Source organism: Choloepus didactylus, chromosome 7 (assembly GCF_015220235.1).
Source record: "Choloepus didactylus isolate mChoDid1 chromosome 7, mChoDid1.pri, whole genome shotgun sequence".
NCBI classification, from domain to species: domain Eukaryota; kingdom Metazoa; phylum Chordata; class Mammalia; order Pilosa; family Megalonychidae; genus Choloepus; species Choloepus didactylus.
Genome location: NC_051313.1, coordinates 1,540,005 through 1,553,648, shown reverse-complemented (window position 1 = coordinate 1,553,648; position 13,644 = coordinate 1,540,005). Strand labels below are relative to the sequence as shown.

Sequence of the window (13,644 nt, the reverse complement as noted above, 5' to 3'; positions counted from 1 at the left end):
GCAGGTTAGCAAACAAGAAGATAGGTCAGAGGTAAATATCAGGAATCAAGAATGAATCATAAAGAGATTGAAGAATGGGACAATACATATAGGACATGTGAGACGAAGATTCAGTGCGAAGGTCAGACATGGAGTTCTAGAGAGGAGAGAGACGGTGGCAGAAGCGCTAGTTGAAAAAGCAGCAGCTGAGATTGTCTCAACACTAATTAAAGATATCAAACCACATAGATATGAAGTCCTAAGAGTCCCAAGCAGGATGAAATTTTTATAATCCATACCTAAGTACATCAGGATAATGCTGATGAAAAACAAATATTTACAAACAAAAGGGACACCGGGGAGAACCTGTGGTTAGTAATTACACAGGTGTTCACTTTGCTACAATGCACTGAGCTGTACATTCATATTTTGAGTACTCTTCAGTATATATACATATATTTACTTATTTATTCTACAATGAAAAGGAAAATACTGAAACAGAAATATGTTTGTCAAAATGGATAAATGAATTCTCTATGCCACTAAGTGAAAAAGTAGGTTAAAGACTATGTGTAGTGTGGTTGCCTATGGATAAAATATTAAAGCTATATTTTGCATTGAAAGTTGTCAGATTTAGCAACTAAAACTATAGGATGCCCAGTTAAATTTGAATTTCGGAAGCAACAAAATTTTTTAGTGAAATTATGTCCCAAGTATTGGATGGGAAATAATACTAAAAAATTCAGTTTTTTTCTGAATTCAAATTTAGCTAGGCATCTTACATTTTCTCTGGCAATCCTAATACATATATAATATATTTATGAAAAAGTCTAGAAGATTGTATACCCAAATAATATTGGCACTTTTTTTTTTTGGTTAAACTCTGGTTGATTTTTCTATTCCTCTTATTTATCTGTTATTTTCTCTTCTCTTATTTCCCCAAAATATGTGTATATTTTGCAAGAAAAATGATCAGTATTTTTAAAAAATAATGCCTGGATATATAGCTGGATAATCTTTATTTGAAAGAAATACATTCTATGATTAATCAGGCCAAAAGGCATCTGTTTTAAGAATCAGAGCACCTAATGTATCCAAATTTACATATGATTCTTTGAATTCCTCTTTCTGCTAGTAACATCATTTAGTCAAATTTGAAATGGAGTCCCAGCAAATTCTTTTCTAAGTTGATACTCTAAAATATAAATGAATATAAAAGAATCTTGACATATGAATAAGAAAAAGACAGATAGCCCAGTATTTTCCTAAATCCATGTTAATTTTTTTCCTTATAGTCCATCTTAAAAAGTAGTTTTAAATTTGGAGCTCTGGTCCTCAGCTCTGTAAGACTTAAATCCCTTTTTTATAATAACATTTGGTAATATTCCTTTATTAATCTGGACGAAATGCATAGATAACTATAACCCCAAATTGTGACCACCGTGAACGTCACATGGAAGTACACGACGCCCCTAGCTGTCAGCCCCTTCCCTCCGGTGGAGAGGCACTGGGAGGAGGGCGGTGGGACGGGAGGACGGCGATCGGTTTGCCTTGCTGTGGAATCCAGGACCAGCCAGGAGCAAGGACGGCCCCCCTGGGCCAGGGCTTCCTCTCCAGACACAAGCCCAAGCGTTTCGGCCGCCCAGTTGTTTCTTAATGGAAACAGGGTCCAGCAGTGTTCCGATGCTGCCCGCACAGCTGTTAGGCGTCTGCATGGGGATCTGTGGAGACCACCGGTGATCTAAAGGAGACAGGAAAGGGTGCGTTTGTGACCTACAGGCAAACACACCTTTCCTGACTGCTTCAGGCTGGGGGTCGTTCGGAACTGCTGCTGGCTGCCTGGAGTCGGGTGCCGGGACCTCCGATGGCGTCCGGGCAGGGCAGTCTCCGTGCCTGGGGCCCTGACGGCCCATTTTCCCATTTGCTTCCTATTTCTCTAACAGAAATATAGAAAGCAAGGGGAAGCTTTGGGCTGTGACCCTGCAGTGTGGGGTTTTGTCCTTTCTCTGCACGGTCTTTTGTCCATGAAAGAGGCACACAAGTGTCACCTAAGAGCACGCGACAGTTGTCACCACCCGTTCATCTCATCAGCTTCCACCAGGAGGAATGACTGATGCATGGCACTGCCAGGGGAAGCAACCAAAAGGGTTTACTTTGCATGTTTAAGCTGAGGGTAGTTGTCACCATTAATAGAAAATTAGAATTAAACAGTCATATGTGAAAGACTTGAGAGGTATTCATATTAGTGTAATTAATTTTCTCTCAAAACATGTAAGATGGTGCTTTCTAAGGGAGATTTCAAAACTTAACACTAGTAATCTGATGTTTATTAAGAGGCCCTGGGATATGTCTGTATGTCAAAATAATAGAGCAATTTAATACCATGAAGTCGTGTGTTAAACCACTGGAGAAGCCAGTGACGACAAGGTGACGTCCTTCTGTGCCTCTTGCTCCAGAAGGGCTACACGTTTGTGGCGGAAGCCTGGACTGGGGACACCTCCGTGCCAGGCTCTCGGTGGAAACTGCGCCTGCTGGGCCCCTGCAACCCGCTCCCCTGCCTCTCTCGGGACTTCCCGTGCAACACCTTTGCCATGAAGGAGATCAGAGATTATTACATACCCAATGATAAGAAAATTTTATTCAGGTAAAAATATATGGAAGAAGGGGAAATGTATTCCTTTTAAAAGATTAATATCTCAAGATAAACATTAATTCTGTAGTAAAATCCTGGGTCAGTTGTGACTCTCACTGTGGACACTGTTGGGGAAGTGATTAACCTGTGGAGTAATGTGATTGCACGGGCGTTGCAGAGGCTCGAGCTTCCACGGCTGTGCCACATGGACGTGGGATCTGCTTACTCCTCATCCTGCCAGGGTCTGACATCCTCCGTGCCCCTCCACTCGGCTGTCCCCGCACAACTTCAGGCCTCATTGTCTTCTGTCCCAAGAACTGCTGATCGTGGAGTCACAGGGTCCTTGTACTTCCTTTTCACACTCTCACCCATCTCACACCACCTCTATCCATCATCTATCATCTATCATCTGTCTATCATCTGTCTGTCCATCATTTATCCAATCTATCATCTATTTCTATCAGCCTATCTATCTATCATCTACCTATCTAGATCTGCCTATATCTATTATCATCTATCTACCCATCTATTATCTCTCTCTTTTATCTATCTCTATCTACCTATCATCTAGCTATTCTTTTATCATCTATGTATCCATCTATCATCTATCTATTGATTTACATATCCATCCTTTATTACACAGCTTCCTTTCTAACACACATAAATAAAAAGTGTGATTTCACTGCTTTAGAACTTTAACACCTTCCCATGCACTAAAGATTAGACTTACTGTAGTATATTGGGATCTTTTGCCAAAGTTATAAGATGATTTTGGTGGACGATGGAAGTGGTGCTATTTAGATGGCCCTGTCAGCACATTGCACCGTTCCGTGCCGTCCTGAGGGAGAGACCCGCGTGCCTGCCCGTGACCTTGTCTTCTCTTTGCAGGTATTCAGTGAAGGCTGCATTGCCTCACCCCGTGACGGTGCAGGCGCGCACATCCAAAGCCGACGCGTTCATCAAGCTACAGATCCTGGAGAGTGAGGAAATCATCGTGAGCTCCACTGGGAAAGGCCAAGCCATAATCCCAGCGTTTAACTTCCTGGGGAACGGAAAAGCTTTGAGTTCCCAGTGTAAGTGTGGCTTTCCAAATTTTAACTTTTAAACTCATTCTTAATCTCTTCCGCATTTACATTTTAAAAAAATTGGGATCTTACTTTTTGACAGTTGATATTTCTTCCTAAAACTATAATTTTTTTCTTATTTGTGGCATTGGTTAGGAGCTCCAAAGCAATATTAAATGAGGGAGGACAATGTATTTTCCTCTTCTTCAGTAGGTGTATAGCATTAACCCGTACGGTGCCCGCTGTTGACTGCTAACAGTTTTCCTTTATGAAGTTTAAGACTCTCTGTTTTGATATCTAAGCATTTCAGTCTGGAATGGGTTTGAAGCTCTGTCAGTTGTTTTTTGTTGTTTATATAAATGATCACATTTTCCCTTGTGTATTTCAGAAATTAATTTTCTAATTTTGAATCATCCTTGAATTCTTGGATAAAACTCATTTGTGCATGATCTGTTAGTACACTTTTGTGTTTGGCATATGCTATTTTATTTGGGTTTTTAAATCATATTCATAAATTTATATCTCTGGTTGTTTTTCTTTCTTGTGTGCACCTGTACATTATTCATTTATGGTTTTCAAGTTAGAATTTTGCCAAATTCATGACGTTCATATGGAGACTTAATATGCTTTCTATTTATTAAATAGATTCAAATACTACAGGAATCATTTCTCTTTTAGAAGTTGGTTAGATTTGCCCTCAAAAGTATCTGAGCCTGAAGATTTGAAGGGATAGTTTTTTATTTTGTTTATAAGTTATTAATAACTTCCATGGTATTTTTGCAAGTTTTATTTCATTTTTATAATTTGTATTTTTATTGAAAGTGACACTTTCATCTGCTGTTCCAAATGTGAAATTTGTATGCAGGATTATTTTATTATTTTTCAATCTCTTCTGAATATGTTTGTATACTCTTTTAATAATAATATTACTGTTAGAGAAATTGTGGGTTCACAGAACAATCATACATAAAATACAGGACCCCATATACCACTCTACTATTAACACCTTGCACTGGTGTGGAACATTTGTTACAATTGATGAAAGCACATTTTTATAATTGTACTATTAACTATAGTTCACAGGTAACTTAGGGTTCACAGTTTGTGTTGTGCTGTTCCATGATATTTTTTAAATGTTTATTCCGGTACCATATATACAAACTCAAATTTTCTCTTTTAACCACAGTCAAATATATAATTCAGAGTTGTCAGTTACTATCACAGTGCTGTGTTACCACCATTACTGTCCATTACCAAGACATTCCCATCGTTCCAAATAGAAAAGTTAACTCCCTATTCCCCAATAATAAACATTATTGTTCATTTGTGTTTTTTAACTCTTGATCCAACTCTTCATAGATTTCCTAGAATGAACTCTTGGATTTAATAAACAAACCTAATTGTGGGACACTGTTATCGAGTTCTGACTTGGCGGGCCTGGGCCAGGGGAACTGATCAGCCCCTAGGAAAGGTAGTGGGGCACGGGTGGTTGCGCCCTCCACGGCCCCCCGGGCCTGAGAAAGTGGAGCCGAATGCAGGCCCCATTTCCTCACCCCAAAGTAAAAACCATTGGGGAGGGCTTGCCGGAGAAAACCGCCCCCTTTACCTTGCCCACCCACTCCCCGTTACCGGAGCAACTCCCGCCCCTTTTCAATCAACCTCCGCGTCCTCTCAGAACCAATCCAAGCCTTTAACCCTTGCAGCTACCCCGCCCTCTAAATGCCCGATATAAACTTGTACTCTCCCCTAATAAACTCTCTCTCTTGGTTTTCATCATCCTAAAAGAAATCGTGTCCCGCCTGTTCCTTTCTCGCCGCCCTCCATACTTGCACGCCTCCCGCCGGGGACCTGGCCAAGTCCCCCGCCTCGCCCTCGCCTCCGGGAAAGAGCCCCCGCCGCCGGTACCCTCGGAGCAATCCTGGGAGCCTAGGATTTAGCAACCGGCCGCCACCCTCCCCCAGACAAATCAACTGCGACCGCAACTGGCGCCCAACGTGGGGCCCCTGGAATTAAAAGTCCTCTCCACGCAGCGGTCCAGTGAAACCACCCGCTCGCCCGGACGCCTCTCCAGCTCCCCTTCTCCTCGCCTGCAAAGTAAGGGCCGCCTCTCCCTCGCCGCCCCGCGGAGCCGCCCCTCCCTCGCCGCTCCACGTCTGGAGCCGCCCCTCCCACGCCGCTCCGCGCCCGGGCCGCTCTTCCTTTCCCGCGTTAACCTAACTCTTACCCCCAACTACCTTTCGTCTTCTCTTCCTATATCCCCCACATTCCTCCTAACACTCTTCCTCCAGTAGCTTTCCCTCTTCCCCTCCATTACTTTGCTGTGGTCCTCTGTGTCTTTGTTTCTTTGTTTCGCGTGGTGTGCCTCTTTGCAACCGCCCCCCCCCCCAAACTGCTCTCGCTACTAGAGGCTCCTGCCTTCCATTCTCACCATCTCCTTCGGCCTCGCTGCCACAGTTTACCTCATTTTCTTTACTCAATAATCAACCCCCCTTTTTTCTCTTTTCTCACTCCGCTATGGGTAATCGTCTATCTGCACGCCAAGCACCCCAAGTTCGCACTCTGGCGGGTCTCCTAGACACACATCGCTGTAAAGTGTCTGTCCGGCAGCTGCAGGTATACTGGGACCTCCTGCTGCCCTTTAACCCATGGCTCACCACTTGCCATCTTTGGGACCCTGTTACTTATGATCGCCTTATTGATCGGGTCACCAACGCCATGGAACATGAGAGCAAGCGCTTCCCTCCCGGCTTGCTCCCCACCTTAATAACCGTCCGCTCCTGCCTTCAAGGCTCCCTTCCCCCTGATCGAGGCCCCATTAAATCCAAGGAGGCCCTATCAACCCAGTCTACAGATTCAGACAGCGATACTAATGTAGACCACGATTCGGACACAGAATCCTTAGTCGAGCAAATTAACAACGCGCTCGAAGTCGCCCCCCAAAAACAAAGCAATACTAAGCCTCGCCAAGATGGCGAACTTCCTCCTCCTCCTTCTTCTTCCATCGAGGGGAGGAAGTGCTCCGGCGATGACGTCAGCCCTAAGCTGGGCCGGAAACCGCAAGCGCTTTACCCCACCCTTTCACAGGGCGGAGCTAGTCCACCATCCTATGCCTTAGCCACTCCCAACGCGCCGCCGTCTTGCGACGCTTGGGGCCTCCCACTTCCGCCTCCCCCTCCGGCGAGCTCCCCCTCGGAGCCGCTACCGGCAGCTGCCGCCGCTCCTCCCACCCTGCCGACTAACAACCCCTGGCTGCCTTCTACACCTCAAGGCAACCCTTGGGGCAACGCTCCCCCTACCCCCACTCCCGCGCCAAGCCCTCTGCAAGCGCGTCCTCCTTTCTCTCGTGCCTTTCGCTGCTTTCCTCTTAACCTTACCCCCACACCACAGAAACCGTATGACTGGTATCCCATTGACTCTAATACTATTAAGCAGCTTCGCAGGGCCGTCAAGGAGGACGGGTTGGGTAGCCCATACGCTTCCCAAATACTGCAGGATCTCGGCATGGACTTTTGCATCCCCCAAGACTGGGCCTCGCTTGCCCGTTCCATTCTTAACCCCGGCCAGTTTATTGATTGGCGTGCTCACTTCCAGGCGGAAGCAGCTAAGCAAAGCGAGCAAGACGCAGCCACTGGAGTCTATCATCCCCCCGAAGCCTATTTAGGCACGGGAGCATTTCTAAATGCGTCTGCTTATATTAATGTCCCTGCCACCTTCTGGACTATCCTCAGAGGCATCGCCTTACGCGCGTTTGCCAACTGCTCTGCCCGTCGACCTGACAGCTTTACCAAGCTCCTCCAGGAGCCAAACGAACCTTTCGCCACCTTCGTATCCAGAGTCGAAGAAACCTGCGCTAGAAAAGTTAGCAACCCCCAAGCCCAGCTAGCTCTCACCCGAGAACTCATTCTAGAAGGGGCTAACCCCCCCTGTAAGCAAGCCATTCTCCCCTTGAGGGAAAAAAAGTCTAGATGACTGGGTTCTCGCCTGCAGCGCCTTTGACCCAGCTGCCGCGTCCCTAGCCCAGGCTGTCTCTGGCGCTGTCACTGCCGCCTTAGCCGCCACCACCGGTTGTTTTAAGTGCGGGCAGAGCGGTCATTTTGCACGGGAGTGCCCCAATGCAGAAATCAACCGCCTACCTTTCATGCAGCGTAATGGGCGCCCCCCTCCCACTCCTTGCCCACGCTGCCAGCCTCTCCTTTTCAGAAAACACAGAGGACAGCCCCTCGGAATGTAATTGGAATACCTCTGCCGTCCCCCTAACCTTTCATTCAGTCTCCTTTACAGGAAAGTGCATCCGCCCTCGCTCCAGTAACTCTCCCAGCCTCACTGCCTGTGCCAGCTACTCATCTCCCAGCAGCTCTGCCAAATTTCTCATTCCTCATAACTCCTCCCAATGGCTCTGCTCCTCTACAGGACTTACCCCCTGCCTTAACGTGCAAACCCTCAATACAACTAATGAAACTTGCCTCCTAATTGTCCTTATCCCTAGGGTCCTATACCACAGCAAGGAAGACTTCTTCCTCCGCCTGGAAAGAACTGCAGCCCCTGCTCCACTGCAAAAGCGAGAGCCCATCACCGTCCTCACGATTGCCTCCCTCCTAGGTCTTGCAGGCGCTGGCACCGGAATCGCTGCATTAGCCAGTCAAGGCTCCGCCCTAACTCACCTCCGGGCGGCTGTTGACGAGGACATTCGTCACCTACAAGACGCTATTTCTCGTCTTAAAAATTCTGTCAATTCCCTCTCTGAGGTCGTACTCCAAAACCGCCGAGGCCTCGACCTTCTCCTCCTCAAAGAAGGAGGCCTCTGCGCCGCCCTAGGAGAAGAGTGCTGTGTATATGCCAATTCCACAGGTCTCGCCGAGGACAGCCTAAAGAAGGTCCGAGAGGGACTGGAACAACGCAAAAAAGACCGTGAAGCCACCAACTATTGGTCCCACATCTTTACCCCCCTCCTCCCATACCTCCTCCCTCTCATCGGCCCCCTACTAATGATTATTCTAGCTCTCACCCTAGGGCCCTGCATTATCCGCAAAATTGTTCAGCTTGCTAAGAACCAAGCCAATGCTGTCTTTTCATCATTTGTGCAAGTCCAGTATCAACAACTTGCCTCCACTGAAGAAGCTGACCCTCCGCAGCGTCGCCACCCTCGTCCATCCCGCAAGCAGCGAGGCCCCTCTCGAACGCCCGGGCGCCGCACCAACGTCGAGCTCCAGCCTCTCTAACTACCATCTACCCCTATCCCTTCCCCCACCTCCCCTTTCCCTCATCCCTTGGTGGATCTCTCCGGTAAGCTTCTTCCTCTAATTAGAAAAGAAGGGGGAAATGTGGGACACTGTTATCGAGTTCTGACTTGGCGGGCCTGGGCCAGGGGAACTGATCAGCCCCTAGGAAAGGTAGTGGGGCACGGGTGGTTGCGCCCTCCACGGCCCCCCGGGCCTGAGAAAGTGGAGCCGAATGCAGGCCCCATTTCCTCACCCCAAAGTAAAAACCATTGGGGAGGGCTTGCCGGAGAAAACCGCCCCCTTTACCTTGCCCACCCACTCCCCGTTACCGGAGCAACTCCCGCCCCTTTTCAATCAACCTCCGCGTCCTCTCAGAACCAATCCAAGCCTTTAACCCTTGCAGCTACCCCGCCCTCTAAATGCCCGATATAAACTTGTACTCTCCCCTAATAAACTCTCTCTCTTGGTTTTCATCATCCTAAAAGAAATCGTGTCCCGCCTGTTCCTTTCTCGCCGCCCTCCATACTTGCACGCCTCCCGCCGGGGACCTGGCCAAGTCCCCCGCCTCGCCCTCGCCTCCGGGAAAGAGCCCCCGCCGCCGGTACCCTCGGAGCAATCCTGGGAGCCTAGGATTTAGCAACCGGCCGCCACCCTCCCCCAGACAAATCAACTGCGACCGCACCTAATGGCCTTTTTATGTTGTATTCTACTTCATTAATAGTCATATTTATCTTGTAAAATCCTCCCTCTATTTTTAAAATTTAGTCTATTGGTTTTTTCCTAACTTCTCCAGTGGAAAATTTAGTTCATATCTTAAGCTTTGTTTTTAAATAAATATATGTAATGCTATACAGTTTATTGAAGACAAGTTTTAAAAGCATGCCATAAAATTTTATATATAGTGTTGTCAGAGTTGGCCATTTCTAAATGATCTATAATTATAATTTTGATTTTTTCTGTAACTTGAGACATTTCTATTATTTTGACAATTTCCAAATCATAAAAGTGTTTTGGCTAATAATATTACTAGTTTCTAGTAATATTTTGTCAGAGAGTTTGGCTATATATTTTCTTCTTGGAGGAGTTGCTTGATTTTTTTATCAGTAGGCTGATTGAAAATCAAATTGAATTAGTGCTTCATTGGAATTTGTGAAGAACTTGATACTCTATTTTGGAGGTAAATAATTTGATGTCTAAGTACACACATAAACGTGAGCGCATGCATATACACATGCTAATAAAAATCAAACTTGTTAACTGATATTTAAAAACCTCAAGATCACCATGTGCATATTTTATTGACATTTAAGTTTGTGAGAAAATATATTAAGGTTCCCCATTTTCATTGTAAAATGTGTAAAAATCACTCTATTTCTAATATTTTTAGTTTTATATATTTCTAAGCTACATTGCTAGCTGCATAAAGTTCCACTTTTGCTTTACATATTTTGATGAATTTTATTTTTATAAATATAAAGCAGCTTTTATTTCCAAGTTTAATATGTTAGCTACTAACACTATTTTAAACTTTTGTTACCATTTGCCTGTTCCTTTTTGTCCATTCATTTAGTTTTTCAACCCCTACATGTTTTGCTGTCAATCTTTCTCTTATAAAAAGGAATTTTTTTCTCCCCAATTCAAGATTATAGTCTAAAATGGGGGAATGTAATCCATTTACATGTATTTTGACAAATATGCTTTTTCTGAATTCTGTCATCTTGTTTTATTTTCCTGATTGATTATATCTTCTGGTTGAGTTTTGTATAACTGTTCACCAGCACCCTCTCTGAACCCCACTATTTCCAATGGTGTTTAGGCTGATTATCTTAAATGTGCAATCTAATTTAAATCAAAAGGATTCTCTTTTATTCATTTTCTGTCTAATATTTATATCTCTCCTTTTTAACTTGGTAGCTGGGCATCTGAGAGCAACACCAGTGGTGACACTGGCTTTGACCCCCTGCCCTTCCCTCCCTAACCACTGAGGTGGGGTCGGGGTGCCATCCAGGAGCGGCCCCCAGGCAGGCTGCTGTCCATCTGTCCCCGCTCGCAGTCCAGTGAGCCTCACTCTTTCCCCGTCCCACCCAGGCTGACCACTGGTCACGGAGCGAAGGGTACAGCTCGGGGGTGGCCATCACAGGGCCTGGCCACAGGCTTTCCCTCTTGGTCTCTCGCACAAACCCACCCAACTCCTCCCCACGACACTGACCAGAAGCGGGGGTCCTCTGCCCGAGTCACTGGATGGCCAGTCCCCGAGACACCGGCTTCAAAGAGAGAGAGAGTTTATTGCTGGGCTTGAAGCAGGAGAGCAGATGGGCTCTTGGCTTAAAAATCTATTTCCCAAACTGCAGTAACTCGGATAGTTTTATGGCACCAAAAGATGGACAGGTTTTAGGATAATGAGCACAGTGGCCCCATATGATGCAATTAGAGGTGTTCTAGTTATTGAGCATGTGCAAACCTTACATGCTTAGTCACAGAACATATGTAAGAAAATGGCAGCCTTAATATGAAGATGGGCATGATTTTTAGTATTATAATGAGGTATAGGTCACTGATAGGTTCAAGTCCAAGCTACTGTACCTGCCAGGCGGGCCCATTTTGGTTAGATCCAGGTCTGCCTAGCAGGATAGTTTTGGAATGGGGGGGGGGGGTTAGTTCTGAGCTGAGTCAAGGCCTTTCATTAATAAACATTAGGGGCTGTCTTTAGTGATCATAAGACTCTAAAGTTGAGAAACAGGATTGGGGGTACAAGTGGGGGTCAGTCACAAGACAAAGGCTGTATAGTTATATGATCATTGTCAGAGATCAAAGCACCTGGATTACAGATCAGCAATGTTAGGTACTTCCCTCTTTCTACTCTAATACTAGAAAGTGAAAAGAAATATCTGTGTCATGGTTCAGTGATCCTAATCATTTGTGAAACCCTAACTTCTCCATTACGCTCAGAGCTCTGTCCGAGGCGCCGTGAGCTTTGCCACGTGTGGCTCCACTTTCCATTCCTGTTCTTAGGTGGTCGTGGACTTGCGCACTGGCAGTGGGTGAGAACCCAGGTCCAGGAAGACAGGGTCCCGTTTGGAGAGTCTGCCCTCATCGAGATTGTAACTCGGCCTGTTTTTTTCTTCACCTCGTCTTCGTGATTTGCGGGGTGTGAACTATTACATACGCAAAGCTCTGGCAGTTCTTCTCCCTGTTTCCTTCTGACTGATCTTCAGTGCCTTCTGATTGCATGACGGCTGTCCGAGTTCCACTCCCTCCTCCATTTGCGATCTGCTCGCCTCCGCCTCACCCGCGCGCGGGGCGTGACCAGTGGGGCCGCGCTGCCCCCCGCCCGCAGCACCGAGCCGGGCCGCCCCCTCCTCCGCGGCGAAGGCGGGAGGGAGCCATGTGTGCGCCGCCACTGCGGGGTGCGGCCGCCCTGCCCCGGGCGCGCCGGAGAGCGGGAACGGGCGCGCCGTCTCCGTCCGGGGGGCGCGGACCCGCCCCGCGCCGCCGCGCATCCCCGACCCCCGGTGGGCTCCGTCCTGGGGTCTCGTGCGGGCGCGCCTCCTGGGGGCTGGTCCGCGCGCCCTCGCCGCCCCCCGCGCGTCTCCCGCCGGCGCCGCTCAGCCGCCCGCACCCGGCCCTGCCTGGACTCCCCGGAGGCAGATGCCGTTCACACCTGATCGTTATATTCCAGAAGTACCTTTTGCAACACAGGTGCACAGACGCACTTCAGGCCGGCTGCGCGAGTTCCCCTCCGGCACAGAGCCGGGCGGGAGAGGCGCGGGAAGGCAGGGTGACGCGGAGCCCACACCAGAGCCCTGGCCGCGACCCCTCTGCTCGCTCCGGGCGCTTCTCACCATTTCCACATTTGTGGTTTTACATGACGTTTAGTGCGAGGTTTCAAGTTCCCGCAAAACACACGCAAATCTGTCATTACTTTCCTTTTAATTGTTTTGAATATATAAATTAATTTGAGGAGAACTGACACCCACCTTTACAATGTTAAATTTCTATCTAAGTAAAGGCTATTTCTTTCCAATTATTCATGATTGATTTTATTTTCACAGAACAGATTTAAACTTTACTCCCCAGAGATTGGTAGTATTGTTATTGTAAATTAGGTATTTCCTTCCTTCAGATATCAAACAAGATCTTATTTTAAAGGGATGCTGTTAATTTACATGGGTGAATTATGTAAGCAGATATTGAAATTCCATTTTCTTTCTAAATGTTTTTCTGTTGCTTATCTTGGAAGCATAACCTTTATGAATTCTTTACTATATGAATTACTGGAGTATCCCTACCCAAAATTCATATATATACACATATGTATATATGTATATATAATATGTAAATATTTGTTTACAAATATGCATTAATAAATAGGTCATCTCCAACATGAAGTGTTAGCACGGTATAAGCAATTCCCGGGGCCTACAATTTAAAATACTGATCCGTTTAAATATTCCGCCCTTAGTTTCTTCCATCAGGACGTGCCTTAAGCATGATCGCGGCCTCCTTCCCTGTCAGGAACTCTCTCCCTGGGTGTCAGCCCCCTTTGGTGGACGCAGCTTCTCTCCTCCCCAACCCTGTGCCCCCTCCCTTGGCCACCACCGCAGACCCCACCTGCGGGGAGGGCAAGATGTGATAGTCCACTTGCTTCTGTTGTCCTGCAGTGCAGGACTCCAGTGCAGAAATGCAGAGGGCTCTGGCAGGAACCAGTAATAAATGTTTAATACCAGCCTCTCAGGTTTTGTATTATCTT

At 46.7% G+C, this 13,644-nt stretch overlaps 1 protein-coding gene across 6 annotated transcripts in view; it reads left to right on the top strand.

The window, feature by feature from the left end:
- Window positions 1-13,644, top strand: part of ADGB (androglobin) — a 211,555-nt gene that overhangs the window by 143,191 nt on the left and 54,720 nt on the right. For all 6 annotated transcript variants that reach the window (XM_037842491.1, XM_037842492.1, XM_037842490.1 and 3 more), the window contains exons 26-27: window positions 2,436-2,623; window positions 3,500-3,684. In XM_037842491.1, the coding sequence (XP_037698419.1) occupies window positions 2,436-2,623; window positions 3,500-3,684 (373 nt within the window). The remainder of the gene's footprint in view (window positions 1-2,435; window positions 2,624-3,499; window positions 3,685-13,644) is intronic.